A 24,331-nucleotide genomic window follows, 5' to 3' on the forward strand; every position below is an offset into this window, starting at 1 on the left:
TGAAAGTGGTAAAAAAAAATCCTTTTACATACAGTCATGTTATGCCCACTGGATCAGCACTCATGATTGCTTCTGACTGCTGATATTGAGGATTACGCTGAAGCGCTGCTGAAAACATGAACCATCTCAGTTGCTTGGTTTGTGGAGCCCCTCAGGAGCCCACCGGAAACCCGTGCTTTGACTGGTATTTGACCCCGGAAGTGCTGTCTGGCGTCATGGTGAACATGGCGCCGTGCAGGAGCGGGTGTTTCGTTGGTTGGAGTTAAGTTCAGATCACTGTTTTCAGCTGAGTGGAGTTTACGAGCAGGAGGTGGTGTAATGATGGACGGCAGAGAATTTGTAGCATCACTTGTGGTGAGTCTTTCTGTTCTGGAATTACCGCCTCAGTTTAAACACTATTTCCAGAGACTGCAAGTAAGGTGACCAGTTTGTTTTTTTTGTAATTTTAAACGCTCCGCGCTGATTAAATGGGAAATTAAAATAGAACCATTAATAAGGAGGGATTTAATTTTTTTGGATGTTTTAACAGGTGTTTTGGATATTTATCTATCATTATACAGCAAGAAGCACTAAGGCAATGTTTTCAATTAAATCTCTATTATAAAGAAGTAGGTGAAAACATTACAGCTGCCCTAACTATAATCTTCCAAAGTTCTCTTGATTCAGGAACTGTTCCCTTTAGATTGGAAAATTGCACATGTCACTCTGCTATTTAAAAAAGGCGAGAGAGGAAAACCAGGGAAGTATAGACCAGTTAGCCTAACATCTGTTGTTGGGAAATTACTTGAGTCTATAAGGGTCGAGTGACTGAACACCTTTTAAAAATGTTCAGCTGATCAGAGAGAACCAGTATGGATTTGTAAGAGGTAGGTCATGCCTGATGAACTTGATTGAATTTTTTGAAGGGGTAACTAAAGTCTTGGGCAGGGGAATGTCTATGGATGTAGTTTTATATGGATTTCCAGAAGGTGTTTGATGAAGACCCTCATAAGAAACTGTTAGCTAAAGTTGAAGCTTGTGGAATTGAGGGCAAATTATTGACCTGGTTAGGAAATTGGCTGAGTGGCAGGAGACAGAGTAGGGATAATGAGCAGATACTCAAATTGGCAGGAGTGACGAGTGGTGTGTTGCAAGGATCTGTGTTGGGGTCTCAACTATTCACTGTATTTATTAATGACTTAGATGATTGGATGGAGAGCCACATATCCAAGTTTGCTGATGACCACAAAGATATGCAGCATTGTAAGCAGTGTAGATGGAAGTATATAAATTACATAGTTATTAATAGATTAAGTGACATGGCAAAAAACAGTGGCAGATGGATTTCAGTGTAGGCAAGTGTGAGGTCATCCACTTTGGACCTAAAAAGGATAAATCAGAATATCTTCTAAATGGTGAAAAGCTCAAAATAGTGGTGGTCCAAAGAGACTTTGTACATAGATCATTAAAATGTCATGGATGTGTACAGAAAATAATCAAAAAGATTAATTGAATGCTGGCCTTTGTATCTAGAGGACTATAATACAAGGGGCTAGAAGTTATGCTACAACTATACAAAGCCCTGGTTTGACCGCACCTGGAGTATTGTGTTCAGTTCTGGGCACTGCACATTAGGAAGGATATATTGGCCTTGCAGGGAGTGCAGTGTAGATTTACTAGAGTGATACCTGGACTCCAAGGGTTAAATTACGAGGAAAGATTACACAAATTAGGGTTTTATTCCCTGGAGTTTTGAAGATTAAGGGGTGATTTGATCTAAGTTTTCAAGATATTAAGGGAAGCTGGGTAGATAGAGAGAAACTATTTTTGTTGGTTGAGGAGTTTAGGACTAGAGGACATAGCCTAAAAATTAGAGCTAAGACTTTCAGGAATGAAGTTAGCAAACACTTCTACGCGCAAAGGGTGGTAGAAGTTTGGAACTCTCTTCTGCGAAAGGCAGTTGATACTAGCACAATTGTTAATTTTGAATCTGAGATTGGTTAACAAAAATCTATCTCAGGGATATGGGGCTAAGGTGGGTATATGGAGTTAGGTCACAGATCAGCCATGATCTTGTTGACTATTTAAAAAAGGAGGGAGAGAAAAAACAAGGAATTCCAGACCAGTTAGCCTAACTGTAAACAATTTTACAACACCAAGTTATAGTCCAGCAATTTTATTTTAAATTCACAAGCTTTCGGAGACTTCCTCCTTCCTCAGGTAAATGTTCAAGAGCTCCTTGAAGCCTACGCATTTATACATATAGAACAATACATGGTGTTTACAGACTGCCCCTGCAACTGCCCGTTGCCAAGGCAATCACCGTGTTCAGACAGAGAGGTGTCACCTGCAGAACCCCCGAATACACATTCAACAAAAAAACAAACAGGGAAAAAAAACAGAGAGGCAGAAACATCCGGAAGGCAGAGAGAGCCAGCAAATGACCCATTATATTAAAAACAGATAACATTTGTTCGCTGGTGGGGTAACGTGTAGCGTGACATGAACCCAAGATCCCGGTTGAGGCCGTCCTCATGGGTGCGGAACTTGGCTATCAATTTCTGCTCGACGATTTTGCGTTGTCGTGTGTCTCGAAGGCCGCCTTGGAGTACGCTTACCCGAAGGTCGGTGGATGAATGTCCATGACTGCTGAAGTGTTCCCCGACTGGGAACACTTCAGCAGTAGTGGGGAAAATGCTAGCCTAACATCAGTAGTGGGGAAAATGCTAGCGTCTGTTATAAAGGATGTGATGATAAAACACTTGGAGGGCATTAATGGGATTGGACAAAGTCAGCATAGGTTTATGAAAGGGAAATCATGCTTAACAAATCTACTGGAGTTTTTTGAGGAGGTCATAGGGAAGAACCAGTGGATGTGGTGCACTTGGATTTTCAGAAGGCTTTTGATAAGGTCCCATGCAAGAGGTTAGTATGCAAAATTAAAGCACATGGGATTGGGGGGAATATACTGGCATGGATTAAGAATTGGTTGACAGACAGGAAGCAGAGAGTAGGAATAAACGGGTCTTTTTCCGGGTGGCAGGCAGTGACTGGTGGGGTACCGCAGGGATCAGTGCATCGGCTCCAGCTATTCACAATATATATCAATGATTTGGATGAGGGAACTGAATGCAAACTTGGAAATGTTACAGATGACACAAAACTGGGGTGGAATGTGAACTGTGAGGAGGATGCAAAGAGGCTCCAATGTGATTTAGACAAGTTGGGCGAGTGGGCAAGAACATGGCAGATGCAGTATAATGTGGATAAAATGTGAGGTTATCCACTTTGGTTGTAAAAACAGAAAGACAGATTATTATCTGAATGGTGATAGATTGGGAAAAAGGGAGGTGCAACGAGACCTGTGTATCCTTGTACACCAGTCGCTGAAAGCGAGCATTCAGGTGCAGCAAGCAGTTAGGAAGGCGAATGGTATGTTGGCCTTCATTGCAAGAGGATTTGAGTACAGGAGCAGGGATGTCTTTCTGCAGTTGTACAGGGCCTTGGTGAGACCACACTTTAAGTATTGTGTGCAGTTTGGGCCTCCTTATCTGAGGAAGGATGTCCTTGCCATGGAGGGAGTGCAACAAAGGTTTACCAGACTGATTCCTGGGATGGCAGAACTGATGTATAAGGAGAGATTGGGTCGACTAGGCCTATATTCACTGGAGTTTAGAAGAATGAGAGGTGATCTCATCGAAACGTATAAAATTCTAATAGGACCAGACAGACAAGATGCAGCGAGGATGTTCCCGATGGATGGGGAATTCCATAACCAGGGGTCATAGTCTCAGGATGCGGGGTATGCCATTTAGAACTGAGATGAGGAGAAATTTCTTCACTCAGAGGGTGGTGAACCTGTGGAATTCTCTACCACAGAAGGCAGTGGAGGTCAGGTCATTAAATATATTCAAGAATGTCCTTTCGGGAAGGAAACCTGCTGTCCTTACCCGGTCTGGTCTATATGTGACTCCAGACCCACAGCAATGTGGTTGATTCTTAATTGCCCTCTGAAATGGCCTAGCAAGCCACTCAATTGTAAAATCTCGCTTAAAAAAAGTCATAATAAGAATAAAACCAGACAGACCACCTGGCATCAGACCACTAGGCACCGGACACAACAAAGGCAAACCAAGCCCAGTCGACCCTGCAAAGTCCTCCTCACTAACATCTGGGGACTTGTGCCAAAATTGGGAGAGCTGTCCCACAGACGAGTCAAGCAACAGCCTGACATAGCCATACTCACAGAATCATACCTGTCAGCCAACGTCCCAGACTCTTCCATCACCATCCCTGGGTATGTCCTGTCCCACCAGCAGGACAGACCCACCAGAGGTGGCGGTACAGTGATATACAGTCAGGAGGGAGTGGCCCTGGTTGTCCTCAACATTGACTCTGGACCCCATGAAATCTCATGGAATCAGGTCGAACATGGGCAAGGAAAACTCCTGCTGGTTACCACCTACTGCCCTCCCTCAGCTAATGAATCAGTCCTCCTCAATGTTGAGCACCACTTTGAGGAAGCACTGAGGGTAGCAAGGGCACAGAATGTACTCTGGGTGGGGGACTTCAATGTCTATCACCAAGAGTGGCTCGGTAGCACCACGACTGACCGAGCTGGCCGAGTCCTGAAGGACATAGCTGCTAGACTGGGCCTGAGGCAGGTTGTGAGCGAACCAACATGAAGAAAAAACCTGCTTGACCTCGTCCTCACCATCTACTCATCGCAGATGCATCTGTCCATGACAGTATTGGTAGGAGTGACCACCGCACAGTCCTCGTGGAGATGAAGTCCCGTCTTCGCACTGAGGACACCATCCAACGTGTTGTGTGGCACTATTCACCATGCTAAATAGGATAGATTCAGAACAGATCTCGGAGCTCAAAACTGGGCATCCATGAGGCGCTGTGGGCCATCAGCAGCAGCATTGTATTCCAGCACAATCTATAACCTCATGGCCTGGCATATTCCTCACTCTACCATTACCAACAAGCCAGGGGATCAACCCTGGTTCAATGAGGAGTGTAGAAGAGCATGCCAAGAGCAGCACCAGGCGTAACTAAAAATGAGGTGCCAACCTGTTGAAGCTACAACTCAGGATGAATGCATGCTAAACTGCAGAAGCAACATGCAATAGACAGAGCTAAGCAATTCCACAAGCAACGGATCAGATCAAAGCTTTGCAGTCCTGCCACATCCAGTCGTGAATGGTGGTGGACAATTAAACAACTAACGGGAGAAGGAGGGTCTGTAAACATCCCCATCCTCAATGATGGCAGAGTCGAGTACGTGAGTGCAAAAGACAAGGCTGAAGCATTTGCAACCACCTTCAGCCAGAAGTGCCGAGTGGATGATCCATCTCTGCCTCCTCCCAATATCCCCACCATCACAGAAGCCAGTCTTCAGCCAGTTCGATTCACTCCACGTGATATCAAGAAACAGCTGAGTGCACTGGATACGACAAAGGCTATGGGCCCCAACAACATCCCGGCTGCAGTGCTGAAGACTTGTGCTCCAGAACTAGCTGCGCTTCTAGCCAAGCTGTTCCAGTACAGCTACAACACTGGCATCTACCCGACAATGTGGAACATTGCCCAGGTATGTCCTGTCCACAAAAAGCAGGACAAATCCAATCTGGCCAATTATCGCCCCATCAGTCTACTCTCAATCATCAACAAAGCGATGGAAGGTGTCGTCGACAGTGCTATCAAGCGGCACTTACTCACCAATAACCTGCTCACCGATGCTCAGTTTGGGTTCCGCCAGGACCACTTGGCTCCAGATCTCATTACAGCCTTGGTCCAAACATGGACAAAAGAGTTGAATTCCAGAGGTGAGGTGAGAGTGACTGCCCTTGACGTCAAGGCAGCATTTGACCGAGTGTGGCTCCAAGCAGCCCTAGTAAAATTGAAGTCAATGGGAATCAGGGGGAAAACTCTCCAGTGGCAGGAGTCATACCTTGCACAAAGGAAGATGGTGGTGGTTGTTGGAGGCCAATCATCTCAGCCCCAGGACATTGCTGCAGGAGTTCCTCAGGGCAGTGTCCTCGGCCCAACCATCTTCAGCTGCTTCATCAATGACCTTCCCTCCATCATAAGGTCAGAAATAGGGATGTTTGCTGATCATTGCACATGTTTAGTTCCATTCGCAACCCCTCAGATAATGAAGCAGTCCGTGCCCGCATGCAGCAAGACCTGGACAGCATCCAGGCTTGGGCTCATAAGTGGCAAGTAACATTCGTGCCAGGCAATGACTATCTCCAACAAGAGAGTGTCTAACCACCTCCCCTTGACATTCAACGGCATTACCATCGCTGAATCCCCCACCATCAATATCCTGGGGGTCGCCATTGACCAGAAATTTAACTGGACCAGCCATATAAATACTGTGGCTACAAGAGCAGGTCAGAGGCTGGGTATTCTGCGGTGAGTGACTCGCCTCCTGACTCCCCAAAGCCTTTCCACCATCTAAAGGCACAAGTCAGGAGTGTGATGGAATACTCTCCACTTGCCTGGATGAGTGCAGCTCCAACAACACTCAAGAAGCTCGACACCATCCAGGACAAAGCAGCCCGCTTGATTGGCACCCCATCCACCACCTGAAACATTCACTCCCTTCACCACCGGCGCACCGTGGCTGCAGTGTGTACCATCTACAGGATGCACTGCAGCAACTCGCCAAGGCTTCTTCGACAGCACCTCCCAAATCCGCGACCTCTATCACCTAGAAGGACACGAGCAGCAGGCACATGGGAACAACATCACCTGCATGTTCCCCTCCACGTCACACACCATCCCGACTTGGAAATATATCACCATTCCTTCATTGTCGCCGGGTCAAAATCCTGGAACTCCCTACCTAACAGCACTGTGGGAGAACCTTCACCACACGAACTGCAGCGGTTCAAGAAGGCGGCTCACCACCACCTTCTCAAGGGCAATTAGGGATGGGCAATAAATGCTGGCCTCGCCAGCGACGCCCACATCCCATGAATGAATAAAAAGAGATATATATTTCTTAATGCTGAAGGGATTTGGGGAAAAAGCGGGAACAGGGTACTGAGTTAAACGATCAGCCATGATCATTTTGAATGGCGGAGCAGGGCTGAATGGCCTTCTCTTGCTCCTATTTTCTATGATTCTATGAATGGTGGAACATACTCGAGGGGTTAAATGGCCTACGCCTGTTCCTAATAAGAATTACATGAATGGTTGGAGTAAAGCACTCAGCATACAGTGTTGTCATTTTCATAAATTTATATATGCATTAAAAATTTGTAGGCTCTTTTCACTGTCCTTGGTGCAGTTACAATGAGGTCAGATTTTTGCCTTGTTAACCTGGTCAGTGGCATTTATTAACATGTTTTTAAGAATGCTAATGCTGGAAATTTGAAATGAAAACTGACTTCAAATAGTTAGTAATGTTTTAAATAAGTAAAACCGTAGCTCTCATGGTGTTGCTAATGGAGAGTCCGGGGGCTGGAGCATAGTTTCTGATGTCCCTGAACTGAGGTTATGGAAAAACTCTTCCACCCAGCTGTTGACACGCAATAAATTTCAGATGTAAGGACTTGCACAACACCAGGTTATAGTCCAACAGTTTTATTTGCAATCACAAGCTTTCAGAGCTTTCCTTCTTCGTCAGCTTGTGATTTCAAATAAAACTGTTGGACTATAACCTGGTGTTGTGCAAGTCCTAATATTTGTCCACCCCAGTCCATCACCGGCATCTCCACATCAATAAATTTCAGGGTATGTGTTATTTGTCAGTGGGATTTGTTGTTCAGAAATAAGTTCAAGTGCTACAGACCGTAGGGCTGATTACCAACACTGAGATGGAGAGTGACCTCACAGTGTGGAGACTTGGAACAATGCTTAACTACTTCCACTGTGCAAAGTGAAGTGAAACTTGATTCTGGACATTTTACCGTGTGCTGTGTTAAACAGGGCAGAAAAGTTAATTTTAAAGGTGTATATAATGGGGTGGCTTCAAAATATTAAATTAAAATGTAATGAGATCTGTCACTCAGCAATGTGCTGCAGATATGGTTCTGAGATATGGTGGAATGCAGTTCTTGGATCTGATTAGCTGAAGGGATGGTGGTCTTTGATTCTGAAATATAATGGGTGAATGGGATACTATGACCAAGGTACTATCAAAAGACACAAGGGCCTAGAATTTCCACATGGTGAGTTGCCCTGCTTTTATACCAATGGAAGATGACTTGTGCCTACCAGTGCTCTGGATAAGTATTTACATGAGAGTTTTTAGTGTCAGCTTGTTTGCATATCCATTGAAGGCATCATTGCTGTAAATCATGTCAAAAGTGGGTGTTGAAATTGGAGTACAGCCTTTGAAAAGACAGTTCTGGATTCCACACTGCAATGGACTGGGGTACAAGCAGGTAAGTAAGCAACAGTGCTTGGCTCACTTGCCTTACTCTCAGCTAACTTGACTGTGTGTCTCATGAATCTTTTTCTGCCCTATAACAAGACTGTCTATTCCAGCAGAACCTGGCACACTCAGCCAAACAAGGTAGCAGGGCATAGGACACAGGCCTAGAAGAAGATGCCACAATTTCACAGACTGCAAACCCTCCTTGAGGAAATTGATATCAGGGATGCAAGTGCTGGGTGCCCGTGGCAGAAAACCTGCTGAAATGTCACTCATGCCACCTGATGGCAGAGTGCCAATTGTCTCACTCCCAGGGCTTCAGGCCAATGCGGCAAAAAGGTTCAATGACTTTATCAAGACACTGAATGCTCTCCCTTTTCTTCCTTGGTCGCTCTGGGCACGAGCGCATTCTTCACTGTATAAAAGAAATGCTTGCACAACTAATCATTCACAATGCACACTGGGTGGGAGTGGGGGGGGGAAGCCTCTAACCTTACAGCAATTACATGCACAACCCTCAAAACACCTTCCTCCACTTTTACAGGCTAATAGCCCCACATCTCTTACTTCAGCTCTCCCATGCAACGAGACACACTGTTCTTAACTGCTAGCCTTCCACTCAATTACTCAATCTTGCTGCTGGAACAATTGTACACAAGTACAGTGAGCGGCAGGCCATTGGAGGGAGCACCCCAACTTCAAACAACTCACAGGATATGAGAAGGCCATGGAGCTTGCAGGGAGGTACTCTGCTCTTGCCAAGGGAGATGGTGAGTTACGGGGCATATTGCTGGTGCCAGGTTAGTTACTGAACACCGGCGCTGCAGCCTGGTGAAGTAGTATACCACCATAAGCTTCCACCCGCTTCTGTGTTTCCTTAATTCCAATGGAGTAATACTCTCCCATTCTTAGCTTTAACCTCCATTCCTGCAGATCCACTGCATTCTTCCTTAGATTTGTAAGTTGTCGAAGTGGGAATTGAAAGTAACCAATGTAATACCTCTGCTCAAGAATGGAGAGAAGCATAAACTGGTAATGATAGACCAGTTAATTTAACATCATTTGTGAGCAAGCTCTTAGAATCTGTAATTTGAGATAAAATTAGTGAGCATTTAGAAAAGCAAATGTTGATCAAGTACAGCAAACCTGGATTATTAAAGGCAAGTTGTGTTTAACATACAATAGAGCTTTTTGAAAATGCAACCAATTGGATAGATAAAGCAAATGCATTAGATAAGGTGTATATATGAAATTTCAAAAGGGATTCAATAAGGCGCCCCACAGGAGGGTTGTTAGCACAATGAGTTAGGGTTAATGGGTGATCGGGTTGGAGAAGGATTGGCAATGGTATACCCCAGGAGTCTGTGCTGAATCCATGTTTGTTTTTGAGATATATAATTTGGACTTGTGCCTCGGGAACATGACTTTTTGTAGTTTTCTGACATTGAAGAGGACTTCAGTGGGACATGAACAAATTTGGCAGAATGGACAGACAGGTGGCAGTTATTTAAGGTGAAGTGTGAAGCAATAACTTTTGGTGGTGGGGGGCAGTGGTGGAAGAAGGAAAGCAGATAATGGGAGTGTACAGTCAATGGAAAGATGCTGAAAGGTTTGGATTAACAAGGAGACCGAGCAGTTCAAATATGTAATTCTCAGTACATGTGCAGATAGACAAAACCATTTAATATTAAAAAGGGCCAGTGACGCCCACATCCCATGAATGAATTAAAAAATATATAGCATTTTGGCTTTTACCAGTAGTGACTTAGAGTACAACAATTAAGGAGTAATGCTAAATTTGGTTAGGCCACTGTTAAGAATATTGTGTAGTTTTGGGTGCCCCACTGTAGAAAGAGCATTAAAGCTATAGAGAACATATAGTGTAGATTTACTGGAATTATACCAGAAATAGTCATGAGGAGAAACTTGACATACTTGCTCTATTTCCATTGGAGTAGAAAAGGCTAAAGGGAGATTTGATGGAGTTTTTAAAAAAAATTATGGAGAAAGACCATTTTCTCTGCTTCGGGAGTCAGTGATATGGGCTTATCCATTTTAAGTATTTACTAAGAAAGTAAGGAGAGTGCTTAGGAGAAATTTCTTTACATTGGATTGTTGGAGCATCAGTACTTTGTCACAGGGAGTGGTTGAGACCAAGACCATTGCATCTTTTAAGCAAAAATAAATATTTGAAGCAGAGGGAAAGAGCAGGGCAATGGGGTGAGTTTTGGCTTGCTGTAGTATAGAGCTAGCAAAAGACATGATGGGCTGAATTGCTTGCTGTGCCTCTGTCTGCCAAACCTGTGGCCAGATTTCAGGATGGATGTGAATGTGTCCTGGTCAAGCAATGGTAGGAATGTCTATTCACTGCAATGTGTTTGCTGATAACTGTTCAGTATGAATAGCAGAGCAATAAATTTCACGAGGAAGAATGTCTGTGCTTTCATTTCAGTATTACACATCAAAATGCATGCAAACTGTGAAGTTGCAAATCTTTGAAGTGTTGAGGAAATTGTATGCAAATAAGTAATGTTTAAATGCAGCAAAAAAAGTACTTCTGAATGTATAGACGCTCCCCATTTAAAGATTTTGAACTGATGTCACAAGATCCTTCAGCATTTGACGTGGGCCCTAAAACTAACACATTTATTGACCAACATTTTTAAATAACTAATAAAAATGTTTTAAGATTTGAACTGGTGGAATAAGACATTTAGAAATTCTGCTGCCATTTACATTCCCAGAGACAATATCAGGATTTGGAGAGGGCAAATGGAGCAAAATAGTTTGTTTTGCTAAATAGTTTTCTAATTTTTCTCTTCCTTCCATTTATGAAGATCCTGACTTGTGTTGGTTTATGGATCCACTGGTGCTGGCAGCTCCCAGTACTGGCCATCCCTCATGAATGAGCCTCGTTTATGAATAGAGGCAGATGATTAATCCTTTTGGGGGCATCACAATCAAGCTTGATCCTGCTGTCATCAGGCCTCCACGTGCACTTCTCAGAAGAGGTTGCTGGACAGTGATCAGGATAGAAAATCCTGGCTTTTTTTTCCCCACACTCTTGCTTGGGCATTTGGGCTAACTACTGCAGCACAAAGGAGGAATCAAACCTGGGACTTTCAGGGCTGTGGGGAAAGAGCAGGGGAGTGGGACTAATTGAATAGCTCTTTCAAAGATGGGCCAAATGGCCACTGTGAGCCGGGTGAGAAGGTTTCGGATTGCTCAATACCGTTGCCTTGTGGTAAAGTACGCAAAGGACACTCGATGCAGCTACGAAGACCTGGCTACACATGACAAATTTACAATGCAATCAGTGCTCTGATTTGATGAGCTGTATTCCTTAGTGTTGCACCAGGTTGTGCCCTTAACCACCAGGCCATTGGGGATTCCTTGTTTTTAACTTAGTGTACAGTTAGATATGTTACTTTACAGCTACATAACCACGTTAAGTATGAACAATTTGAGGCTTTTTTGATTTTACATGTGATGTGAAAAGACTCGCTACACCAGTCTGTGTAGGTGACCAGAATTGAAACCTGGCAAAGCTATAATGTCACTTCTAACTGACTGACTAAGGTCATTATATTGTATTTTTCAGGCCTCTTTGACCTTAGTAACACAATATTTCCTTTGCTCCAAAACACATCTTTTTACCACCACAATGAGCTGTTCTGCTTTTTCAGACAGGTTTGTGAGCATGTCTCCCTTTTCCCTTCCCCCTCCCCCTCCCTTGCTCCAGGTACATTCCTGACTGTCGTTAGCAGTTTTAACGTACATCTTACATTCAGGTTGAAAAATCTGAATCTGCAAACAGTTGGCCAAAATGCCAAGTGGTTGTTTGAAATACGACATGTCCACTGCTGTATGATATTTGGGGAAATCTCTCCTGTAATGCCTGCCTGTACTTTAATAGGCCCCGCTTGGCAGTCCTGAATTGTGAGCATTGTATTATAGATAGTCTTACTCTAACAGCTTCAAGTCTTGGGTGGGGCTGGCAGGCAGGAAGGAAGGAGAGGGAAGTGAGGCTGTTAGCTGGAGGCCTGAAGTAAAAAGTGATATGCTTAGTACTTGAGGGAATTACTTCCAAAGTAGAGTCTGAAAAAATAATTTCATATTTTGGGAAGCCAGATTAAAGCTGATCGATGTTTTCTTTTTCCAGCTTGACATGAATACTAATGTGATAAAATAAATCAATATATCCAAAATTTAAAGAGATTAAAAGTAATTACCCTATTGATTAGTACCTGCAATTGGAACAAGCATTGGAGTGAAGCAGATCCAAAGTTTTGCACTTTTTATAAATGTCATCTGTTTCTTGTACAGTCTGTAGTATTCTGCTATTGAATATTATCATATAACATGAGTTGGTCATAGTTACTATCTCCATTTTTGAACCAATAGACATAAGCTCATTTGAAATGCTCAACAGGTTTGAATTGGGCCTATTTGGCATCAGATATGAATGGCCACCACCATTTATATTTGGGGGAAAAATGATTCTGTTTGTATGTGTAGGAAGAGGATCATTGGTTAACTTGCTCATGTTTGAGGGGAGCAGAAGGGTGGAGTTATGCATTTGTGTCCCTAGCAGTCTAGTAGAAGCATTTGTCTTACTTCAAAGAACAGTCTTGCAAAGCTGGAATTTCAGATTTGAAGGTTCTTGATTTTTGGACCCTCCTGAATCTAAATATGTTGGAATTGTCATTCATCCTGAGCAGTCTTTAATGTGTGGATGGCAGTTGAGAGACAACATGAATAAAGGGAAATTGAGAATACATCGGAAGGTTGAAATGTGCTGGAGGGGTTTGAATTCATCCAAATCTGGTGAGTCACTGAACGACGGGGCTTTTATTGAGAGTACCTGTGATGCAGAGGAATAACACTATTGTTGGATACTGTCACAAGTTTTGGTGTCTCCTTAGATATTCTGTCAGGTATAGTGACACTGAGCATCTTGCATTTAGGGATGTGTCCGTACTACCCAATATCTAACTATATAATAGCATAACCCACGGTTGTAACAATAGAACCTTCTTCTGATCTGAACTGGATGTCGTGTCTTTTGCACTCGTCGCACGTACGCCTCCATATTTTTGAAGGTGGACAGAGGAGATACTTTTCCCGATACGAATACAGCAAATCAACGTACAGAGCGATAGTTATATTTGGATTCACTTAATTCACTCAGTGCAACTTGTGTGTTCAATATCATCTAAAAACAACAGTTCCCCACAGCAATGTCATCTTGCTTGACTTAAGATCACTTCTAATTACTGTCCTGCATCCTAACCTTTTGTATCTGATGAAAGCCTACTCTAGTAGCTTTCTGTTTATAATCTGACTGTCCCTATTTCATCTCCATGTTCACAACCAAAGGGTGGGGCCAATGTCAGACAACCATTGCTCAGCACCTGGGATCAGAGACCTTTCAACACAATGGGTGCGAGGTGTTTATTGATTACCAAGACTAGTTAACGAACTGCTTATTCTCTTCAATCTTTGGGGAAACAACTTCAGTGCTTAGCTCATTTAACTAGCTTTCGTCTTTTTTTTTCTTGTAGAAATAAAATTTGCTTTAAAAACCCAACATTTACATTTATCTTTTTTCCAAATCTTTTCTGTGAAAAATGATCAAAATCCCAAAACTTCAGATAGGAGTGATTTATAAAGCAGTAATTTCGTCGGGCTGCAGAAGATGTTATAAACAGTGAAAAGAGGTGGTGATGAGTATGATGGATAATCTGATGCCCATGTTGAACACTTAATTGTAATAGGATCAGTGACAATCCACAGTTAATTACTTGGACGATTCCGAGGCTTGCTGTCATTTGAAATTAGGCAAATTCAGATCTTTAAGTTTGTGCTAATAAAAATCTTGTGATTTAAATACTAATCTTTTTTAGCAAATGGACAATCCCAGAAATGAGACAGAAAAATGATTAATATTTTTGTGGTTTCAATAATGTCCCTCAAACATCAGCCATCCAAGTATTTGGCAGTTTTGAGGCTGTAATTGGACAATTTATCACTAGTTTGTATAGTGCCATACAGTCTGTGTAAACCTACATGTGAGTGTGGTGCTGCCAAGATCACTGATCCATTTTGCTTTTCCTTGTTCCTTTAGGCTGGTGGCATGGCAGGAATGTGTGTGGATCTGACACTGTTCCCACTAGACACCATAAAAACCAGACTACAGAGTCAGCAGGGTTTCTACACTGCTGGAGGGTTTCGTGGGATTTATGCTGGTGTTCCTTCTGCTGCCATAGGATCTTTTCCTAATGGTAAATTCTTGTTTACATAACTTCAGTTTTCATCTGACACTTTTTGGAAAAAGATGTGACTGTATAGAACATGGAAATTTCTGTAGTATGTTTATTTGAACAGTATTTTATGCAAATTAATAAACATTCAATATCTTATTGCCTTCTGGGGCGAAGCAATCCTGACAGTCTTCAGTGTTTGATATTTTCTGCGGGTCCCTGTTGAAGTGTAAGGTGAGACTATCTATTTGCTGGATCATTGGCAGCTGTGCCTTCATCCTTGTAGGCCCTCAGCTCTAGAATTCCCTACCTAAACCTCTTTCTCTCTTCCTTTTATGATCGTCCTTAAAACCTACTTCCTTGACCAAGGTTTTACTCACCTTTCCTAATGTCTCTTCCTTTGGCTCGGTGTCAATGTTTGCCTAATTATGCTGCTATGTCAAAGGTGCTATAGACTTGTAGCAAATCATGCTCTGTCCAGGGACAATGAAAATGCTTTTCACACTGTTCTAAGGTACCTGGCTGTGGAGGTTGGTGTAAGTGTTTAATTCTTATTGGGAAAATGTTTTGTTTAGTCTACTGTTGGACAAGTCACATTTCTGAAGCTAGTTTCTGGCCCATGTAACAAATAGCTGACAACAATTGTCTCATTTTACTTGGTGGGATTTTGCTGTGTGCAAATTGGCTGCCATGTTTCCTACATTACAGCCAATAAAGTACTTTTGAGGTGTTATCATTGTTGTAAAGCACTTTGTGACGTCATGAGGTCATGAAAGGTGTTAAATAAATGCAAGTTTGTTCTTTTTCTTTCGCCTGGAGGTTGAGAAGTTATGCAGAAAGGCCCTGCGATTGTTTGTCTGTGGGCATAGAGAGCTGAGGGATGTTGGTATTGGGTGCTTTTCCATATTTTGTCAGATGCAGTGCTATGTTCTTTCTAATCTTTGCCAGCAATATATCTTAACACTGAAGACTTCTCTGCACAAAACCAGTGATGCTTTTTTTTCCCCAGCACACAGCAAGCTCCTTTGATACTATCGATAGGTACCCTATTGTAATCTAGGACTCGGAGCAGAAATATAACTTGCAAATTCATTACTCTTCCCAGTTTCCGTGTTTTGCTTTATGTCTGAACATCTTGAGATCACTGCTTTATTATCAATCCAATGTATCTATTATTTTCAATATAACTTACTGCCACCCATCTGTATTATGCTATAGTTCTATCATTGTTAATTCTTTTGATTTTAGGGTTAAACATGATTACCCGGAAAGGTGATTTCCAAAATGTGACTTAAATGCAGAAACATCACTGTTAACGCACTACAATTCTAGAGCGATGCATGCAGTGGATTTTGCTTTTGGCACAGGGAGAATTTCATCTTCTTTCGACATCGATGCTACTCTTGGGTACAGAGTGCATTTTACATCATTTGCATCAAGTAGAGGCAGCTTAAGGGAGATGGTGCTGAGGATGCAGAGATGCATGTCAGCTCCTTTTTCAAAATTAGACTTTGCAAAGATAAATTTAAGTGTTTATAATTTCCTTTTAGTGTTGTGTATTTATTCCTTCCAAAGTTGTTTTCCTAATGTTAAGTTATTGTCAACATTTTTGCTTTTCTCATCCAAAAAGGCATTCATTTACTCAGTTGATTCCACCTGATTTTTTTTTTTTAATTCTGAATTCAGGAATGTTGTCTGCTGAGAACAGTATTGTATTGTGAGTTCTTGTGTGTCGCCCCTTCTAATTCTAAAAGTGAAGCTTTGGCGACACAAAACATAAAACCAGAAATCCTTGAAGGTAAAGAAAAGTAAGTTTGTGGAGGCACCAATATTCGAAGCAGACATTATAGTGCAAAGGATAAAGGAGCTCAAAGGGTTAAATGTTCAGTTGATGTTGGTCATCTTGATGTGGAATGAGCTTAAAGTAATTTATAACCACCGTGCTTCAGTAAGCTTGTAAACTCTGAAATTCATTATCACAGTACTGAAAGAACTAGGTTGAAGTACTGACCGAGTAGCATTTTAGTGTTCACAAACTGACATATTAAGGCTTGAGATGTAATTCTCTGCTGAAAAATGTTACTTTGCTTTTAATATGTTCCCTTCATCTATTTATAAAACATTTGGCAAAAATGCCACAGAGTGATTTCAGCCAGGTGCTGGAAGTTTTTGCTCTTTATAGCCATAGTTGGACCTGCTGTGCATAGCTTGTCTAAATTATAAGCCCAAATTTAATTCATTATTGGAATGCAAAATTTGTGGTCTCAAAGATTTGGAACGAGCCATTGAATGGCCTGATCACTGATTAACAATCACAGCACACAGCAATGAAGTTAAACATGAAAAATCCACTGGCATATAATTTGCTGACCACCTTCAAATGTCACATGTCTATCAGCTAACAGTTTGGAGAAACCATTAGACTTTCATCCCTGAAACAAAGGCAAGTTTTATGCTCCTCCTATAGTGATTAGCATTGCTTAATTAACTGCGAAGGTCAGCAGTTAGTCATCTTGTCAAATTAAAACCAGTAGGTATTGTCAATTTTTTTTCTTACCAACAGCATTACAATTAAAAGTCCGTAGATCAACATATTAGCTGTTACTTAAATGAGCAGATTGATGCACGATGATCATTTGATCGGGAATCGATTACAGAGCCTGCAACTTATGCACTGCATTGACCAAAGCCAGTTCAAAAATAGCTGAGTTTTGATGAGGCGTAATTGGTAAGTGTTTAACTGTGATATTGTAGAGACACATGACTTTATAGTGATTTCCAAACTGTCCTTGCCATCTTTGATAGCATGATTGATGGTTGGTGTGCATGATTGATGGTTGGTGTGCATGATTGATGGTTGGTGTGCATGATTGATGGTTGGTGTGCATGATTGATGGTTGGTGTGCATGATTGATGGCTGGTGTGCATGATTGATGGTTGGTGTGCATGATTGATGGTTGGTGTGCATGATTGATGGTTGGTGTGCATGATTGATGGTTGGTGTGCATGATTGATGGTTGGTGTGCATGATTGATGGTTGGTGTGCATGATTGATGGTTGGTGTGCATGATTGATGGTTGGTGTGCATGATTGATGGTTGGTGTGCATGATTGATGGTTGGTGTGCATGATTGATGGTTGGTGTGCATGATTGATGGTTGGTGTGCATGATTGATGGTTGGTGTGCATGATTGATGGTTGGTGTGCATGATTGATGGTTGGTGTGCATGATTGATGGTTGGTGTGCATGATTGATGGTTGGTGTGCATGATTGATGGTTGGTGTGCATGATTGATGGTTGGTGTGCATGATTGATGGTTGGTGTGCATGATTGATGGTTGGTGTGCATGATTGATGGTTGGTGTGCATGATTGATGGTTGGTGTGCATGATTGATGGTTGGTGTGCATGATTGATGGTTGGTGTGCATGATTGATGGTTGGTGTGCATGATTGATGGTTGGTGTGCATGATTGATGGTTGGTGTGCATGATTGATGGTTGGTGTGCATGATTGATGGTTGGTGTGCATGATTGATGGTTGGTGTGCATGATTGATGGTTGGTGTGCATGATTGATGGTTGGTGTGCATGATTGATGGTTGGTGTGCATGATTGATGGTTGGTGTGCATGATTGATGGTTGGTGTGCATGATTGATGGTTGGTGTGCATGATTGATGGTTGGTGTGCATGATTGATGGTGCAGAAGGGAGAAGAGAGCAAAATCCCTGTTTTAATATAAGAATTTCATTGTTAAAGTCTAAAATGTAGCTTTTTGTAACTTTTTTGCAATCAGCAAAGTCACACTGGGCAAAGTTTAAGGTGCAGTTTTGAAACTTCCTTGTTAGAAACTAATGGGAAAGGAGACATTCTGCAGTTCAGAAATTGAGGAAAATAATTTTAATTCCACATATTTCTCTTTGTAAACTGAACCTCTCGTGGCCTTGCTTGTGGTTAGTTGGAGGAATTACAATGTTTTTAAGCTGCACGTGTTGTAATAGGCTGTGACAGGTTATGGAGCAAGCAAGAATGACAGACTTTCTTGTAACTTATTTTGAAGAGGTAACAGCTATCCTTCAGAGGAAATAACAATTGTAGGCGTTTAGTTACTGTTGCACGGTGCTCATTGAATTCTACAGAATGGAGGCATTGCAGCTTTACCCATTGATTTTCTTGCACCGAATATCTCAATTATGACCAACTCAAAAAAAAAAACTTGCGGGATATATAATATACATATGTTTATGGAAAATTGTAGCCCTTAATTGCTTTGTGTTTAAAAGATGTGTATGTTTGAATGTGAGATACCAAGTTCCAATCTCCCCCCTCCCCCAAGTGTGCCTGGTTTTGTATGTATGCAAGAATGTAGACAGAATATTTAAAATTTCCTCCTCCACCCTTGTACTACATGTGATCCTTGGGGTATCTGAGGAAATTTCTAATTTTGTTTTCTTAAAAAAAAATACGTTCTGGTTATTAGATTTTTTTTTCATCTAAACAGACATTTTGATTCAATTTTGTGAGGTTGGTGACTGCAGCACCTTAAATCTCAGGGCACTTTTGTCAATAACTTGAAGTGGGCTTAAAAACTCGATACACTTAAAATGAAATTAATCAGAAGCTTATTGCAGTTTGCTTGAACAAGAGGTTAGTGCAGTGATGGTGTCTGTACTTGAATTTAGCAGATGACTGTACCAAAATTTATATTTTTTCTTCACTTGCATTTATTTGCAGGCTCATAATTATTCTCCTACACTTGTCCTCCAAGGCTCAGTTAATAGAATACTAACTGAGTTTTTAAAAAATCACACATTCTAGCGTTTAGTGTGAGTGCTTTATTTAATAGCTGTTGGCTGTGAAATATATGGAGAGTATAAACTAACTTTTTTCAAACTGTCTTTCAACTAGCAAAACCTCTAACACCCATTGACACACCTTTTTTATAGTGTGTCTACATATGTTATTAAATAGATATATCGCAGACGCATGCTCACGTTCACTCTTTCGCCCCTGCAGTGCTGGTGATTGAGATGTTGGTACTATGCAATCTTTTACATCGACTTGAAAGGACACACTGAATCTAGAATTGAAGTCTCATCTGAAAGACGTTATCTCCAGATAATGCAGCACTCCTGCAGTACTGCAACCAAGTGTAAGCCGAGGTTACGTGCTCAAGTTTCTGGAGTGTAGCTTGAGCCCAAAAGGTTCTGACTGAGATAAGAGTCTACACTGAGCAAGGGTTGAAGAAAGCATGCTGAAATTAAGATAATGCATGTTTAAGGCAGTAAAGTTTAAATGGGCATTTAAATTCTACTTATCAATAATACATTAACTTACAGGGAATTCAATATGAATAAGCTGCTTAAAATGTCACTTGCTACAAACTGCATTCCTATGATTCCATTCCATGTAGTGTTTGTCGATGGTGAGTTGTTGCTTCTGTGCAACAGAGTGGTGCCTAATACAGTACTGATCAAAGACCACACCAATGGGCCCTCAGTTTGATGGTAAATTTCTGAATGGCTTGATCTGCAGTTGTAATATAACCTGTCATCGAGTTGTAATGATTGTGGTCTTTTATACGTCGTCTATAATAGGGCAATGCCTTTATCCATGCTAACCCACCAGGCTGCCCACTGGCTGAGATCTAGCTTAGTCTTGTGCTCCTTGCTTTACATGCTTTTCAAGACACCTGTACCAACTAACCTTGCTCAGTTTTCACTCATTACTGTTGCAACTGTCATTCAAAGGGTAAGAAAATGTGTGCATTAATGCACTGTGCATGTGCCTTCCTACACTCGTGTATGCATGTTTTTTAAAACTTTTTTCTTAAATTGTAAAATTCTACTTGGATTAACATTTCATTTGCATTATATGTATTTTTCATAGATACATCTGCTTTCTATAATTTAATGCTTTGCATTCTCTTGGATTCAGTGTGATTTCTTACCAACTCCCTTGAAAATTGGCAGATAACTTGTTTGATGTGCTTGGCTGTTAGCTTTTGTGTCTTCACTATTTTCTTGAGGACAAATAATATTTCTGCCAGAAACAAATTAAACATCACTACCGTACTCAGCTGTCTTTGAACCCCTCCTCCCCTCCCCTCTCCACAGTTATTCAAGGTCACCTCTAAAGAATCATAGCTTTGCAACGGGTGGTTGGACCTGGGTAATTGAAAATAAAGAAATACTGTAAATGGGAGAAAAACAGAATGTACCATTATCCATACAGTTGCTATGGTGATAAGGTACTTGCCTATTTGCAAGTCACAACTTGGCAAATGTCAAACAGCTTTTTCTCAAAGTATGTTTCGGTTGCTTCGAGTTGCAAAATGACGTTCAAAAATTTGGCTACTACTTTGGCTATTCACTCATCATATTTCCACGGGCAGGCAAAGGTTTAATTCGGTCTTTATATAGGAGCCTTGCTCTGTCAGCATTTGTATTTACACCCGAGCAGGACCGGGACCAATGTCCTCGCGGGAGTGTTTGCTGGTGCTGTTGGAAGTTTTAAACTTGAGTGGCAGAGGGATGGGAACCTTTAGCGGGGAGTCAGAAGGGAGTAAAGTTGAGAGGGGAAGACCCAGGGAAAATTTACAATGCAAATAGTACAAACAGTTGTTCAAGAACAAGTGAAAGGGAAAAGCGTAGAGCAGCGGAAAGAAAGTGTACTTTAGACACTACAGATCAAGTGAAAACTAAAAGGCGTAAGGCGATTATCCCAGCATCTAAGCTGAAGGTCAGGCCAGGGTGTGTGACCCAACTAAAAGTTCTATATACAAATGCATGGAGTATAAGGAATAAATTAAATGAACTACAGGTTCAAATTGGAGGGTATGACATGATAGCTATTACTGAGACATGGCTGCAGGATGGTCAGGATTGGGAACTAAATATACCAGGCTATAAGGTCCACAGGAGAGATAGGGAAAATGGAAGAGAGGGAGGAGTAGCCTTAATGATTAGAGATGAAATCACTTCAATGATAAAGGGGATATAACAAGAGGTAAGCAGCCAACAGAGACCTTATGGGTTGAATTGAGAAATAGGAAAGGATCTAAGACTATAGTGGGAGTTGTGTATAGGACCCCTGGCAGCAGCTCTGAAGTGCTAGATTGTATAAATGCAGAGATTAGACAAGTGTGTAAGAAAGGCATAGGGGACTTTAACCTTCACATAGATTGGGAAAAGCAGACTCGCAACTGTCAGAAAGGTAGCGAATTTCTTGAGTGTGTCCGGGATAGTTTTCTACAGCAATATGTCCAAGAGGCAACAAGGGGGCAAGCCATACTAGATTTAGTAATGAGTAATGAACCAGATTTAGTTAACAGCTTAACTGTGCGTGAACATCTATCCAACAGCGATCATAACATGATTGAGTTCAATGTAGTGTTTGAAAGGGAAAAAAGTGAATCAGCTGCTTAGAATCTAGACTTCAATGGGATGAGACAGAGACTGTCCACAGTAAACTGGGCAAATCTGTTAATGGGTAAAACGATTGATGATCAGTGGGAAATGTTTAAAGAAATGTGTAATGAGATACAGAACTGGTTTATACCCCTGAGGGGCAAGAATTCTACTTGCCAAAAAAAACAGCCATGGACAACTAAAGAGGTAAGGGACAGTATAAGACGTAAGGAAAGGGCATACAAAAAGGCAAAAAATAGCGCAGATCCGAGCGAATGGGAAAGATACAAAGGGTCACAAAACAGATAGTAAGAGCTACAAAAAGAGACTATGAAAAGAAACTTGCAAGGTATATCAAAACCAATACGAAGAACTTTGATAGTTATATTAGGGAAAAAAAGGGTGGTCAGGAGCAGTGTTGGCCCCTGAAAAACTGAAAGTGGGGATATTGTCATTGACAATGGGGAAATGGCGGACATGTTGAATAATTACTTTGCGTCAGTATTTACAGTAGAAAAAGAGGATAGCATGCTGGAAATCCCAAGAAAACTAATATTGAATCAGGGACAGGGACTCGATAAAATTAACATAAGTAAAGCAACAGTAATGAAGAAAATAATAACACTCAAGAGTGACAAATCCCCAGGACCAGATGGTTTCCATCCCAGGGTTTTAAAGGAAGTTGGTGAGCAGATTGCAGATGCCCTAAGTATAATCTTTCAAAGTTCTCCAGATTCAGGAACTGTCCCTCTAGATTGGAAAATTGCACATGTCACTCCACTTTTTAAGAAAGGAGAGAGAGGGAAACCGGGGAATTATAGACCAGTTAGCCTAACATCTGTTGTGGGGAAAATGCTGGAGTCTATAATTAAGGATAGGGTGACTGAATTTTCAGTTCAGCAGGAAGAGTCAGCATGGATTTGTGAAAGGTAGGTCGTGCCTGACAAACCTGATTGAATTTTTTGAAGAGGTGACTAAAGTAGTGGACAGGGGAATGTCAATGGATGTTATTTATATGGACTTCCAGAAGGCATTTGATAAGGTCTCACATAAGAGACCGTTAGCTAAGTTAAAAGCCCATGGAATCGAGGGAAAAGTACAGACTTGGTTAGGAAATTGGCTGAGCGAAAGGCGACAGAGTGGGGATAATGGGTAAGTATTCACATTGGCTGGATGTGACTAGTGGAGTCCCGCAGGGATCTGTCTTGGGGCCTCAATTATTCACAATATTTATTTACGACTTAGATGAAGGCATAGAAAGTCTCATATCTAAGTTTGCCGATGAGACAAAGATTGGTGGCATTGTAAGCAGTGTAGATGAAAATATAACATTACAAAGGGATATTGATAGATTAGGTGAATGGGCAAAACTGTGGCAAATGGAATTCAATGTAGACAAATGTGAGGTCATCCACTTTGGATCAAAAAAGGATAGAACAGGGTACTTTCTAAATGGTAAAAAGTTGAAAACTGTGGATATCCAAAGGGACTTCGGGGTTCAGGTACATAGATCATTGAAGTGTCATGAACAGGTGCAGAAAATAATCAAGAAGGCTAATGGAATGCTGGCCTTTATATCTGAAGGACTAGAGTACAAGGGGGCAGAAGTTATGCTGCAGCTATAGAAAACCCTGGTTAGACCGCACCTGGAGTACTGTGAGCAGTTCTGGGCACCGCACCTTCGGAAGGACATATTGGCCTTGGAGGGAGTGCAGCGTAGGTTTACTAGAATGATATCCGGACTTCAAGGGTTAAGTTACGAGGAGCGATTACACAAATTGGGGTTGTATTCTCTCGAGTTTAGTAGGTTAAGGGGTGATCTGATCGAAGTTTATAAGATATTAAGGGGAACAGATAGGGTGGATAGAGAGAAACTATTTCCGCTGGTTGGGGATTCTAGGAGTAGGGGGCACATTCTAAAAATTAGAGCCAGATCTTTCAGGAGCGAGATTAGAAAACATTTCTACACACCGAGGGTTGTAGAAGTTTGCAACTCTCTTCCGCAAACGGCAATTGATACTAGCTCAATTGCTAAATTTGAATCTGAGATAGATAGCTTTTTGGCAACCAAAGGTATTAAGGGATATGGGCCAAAGGCAGATATATGGAGCTTGATCACAGATCAGCCATGATCTTATCAAATGGCAGAGCAGGCACAAGGGGCTGAATGGCCTACTCCTGTTCCTATATTCCTATGTATTTCCAAATTGAGCTTTCAGTTGATATTTCTTCACAAGTTAAGCATTTCCTTCTGATGAGTTTGGTGCCTGTGCATTTTGATGGTGCTAA

The 24,331-nt window shown here is 41.7% G+C and overlaps 1 protein-coding gene across 6 annotated transcripts in view; it reads left to right on the top strand.

Moving 5' to 3' along the window:
- Positions 1 to 208: 208 nt before the first annotated feature.
- Positions 209 to 24,331, top strand: part of slc25a26 (solute carrier family 25 member 26) — a 213,009-nt gene continuing 188,886 nt past the window's right edge. For 4 of the 6 annotated variants that reach the window (XM_067998865.1, XM_067998869.1, XM_067998867.1 and 1 more), the window contains exons 1-2: positions 209 to 354; positions 14,502 to 14,658. In XM_067998865.1, the coding sequence (XP_067854966.1) occupies positions 319 to 354; positions 14,502 to 14,658 (193 nt within the window). In that variant the 5' untranslated portion in view covers positions 209 to 318. Of the gene's footprint in view, positions 355 to 14,501; positions 14,659 to 20,046; positions 20,141 to 24,331 lie in introns of those variants that run through there. The other 2 variants (XM_067998870.1, XM_067998871.1) reach the window with 2 other exon arrangements.

This window comes from Heptranchias perlo, chromosome 17 (assembly GCF_035084215.1).
Source record: "Heptranchias perlo isolate sHepPer1 chromosome 17, sHepPer1.hap1, whole genome shotgun sequence".
NCBI lineage: Eukaryota > Metazoa > Chordata > Chondrichthyes > Hexanchiformes > Hexanchidae > Heptranchias > Heptranchias perlo.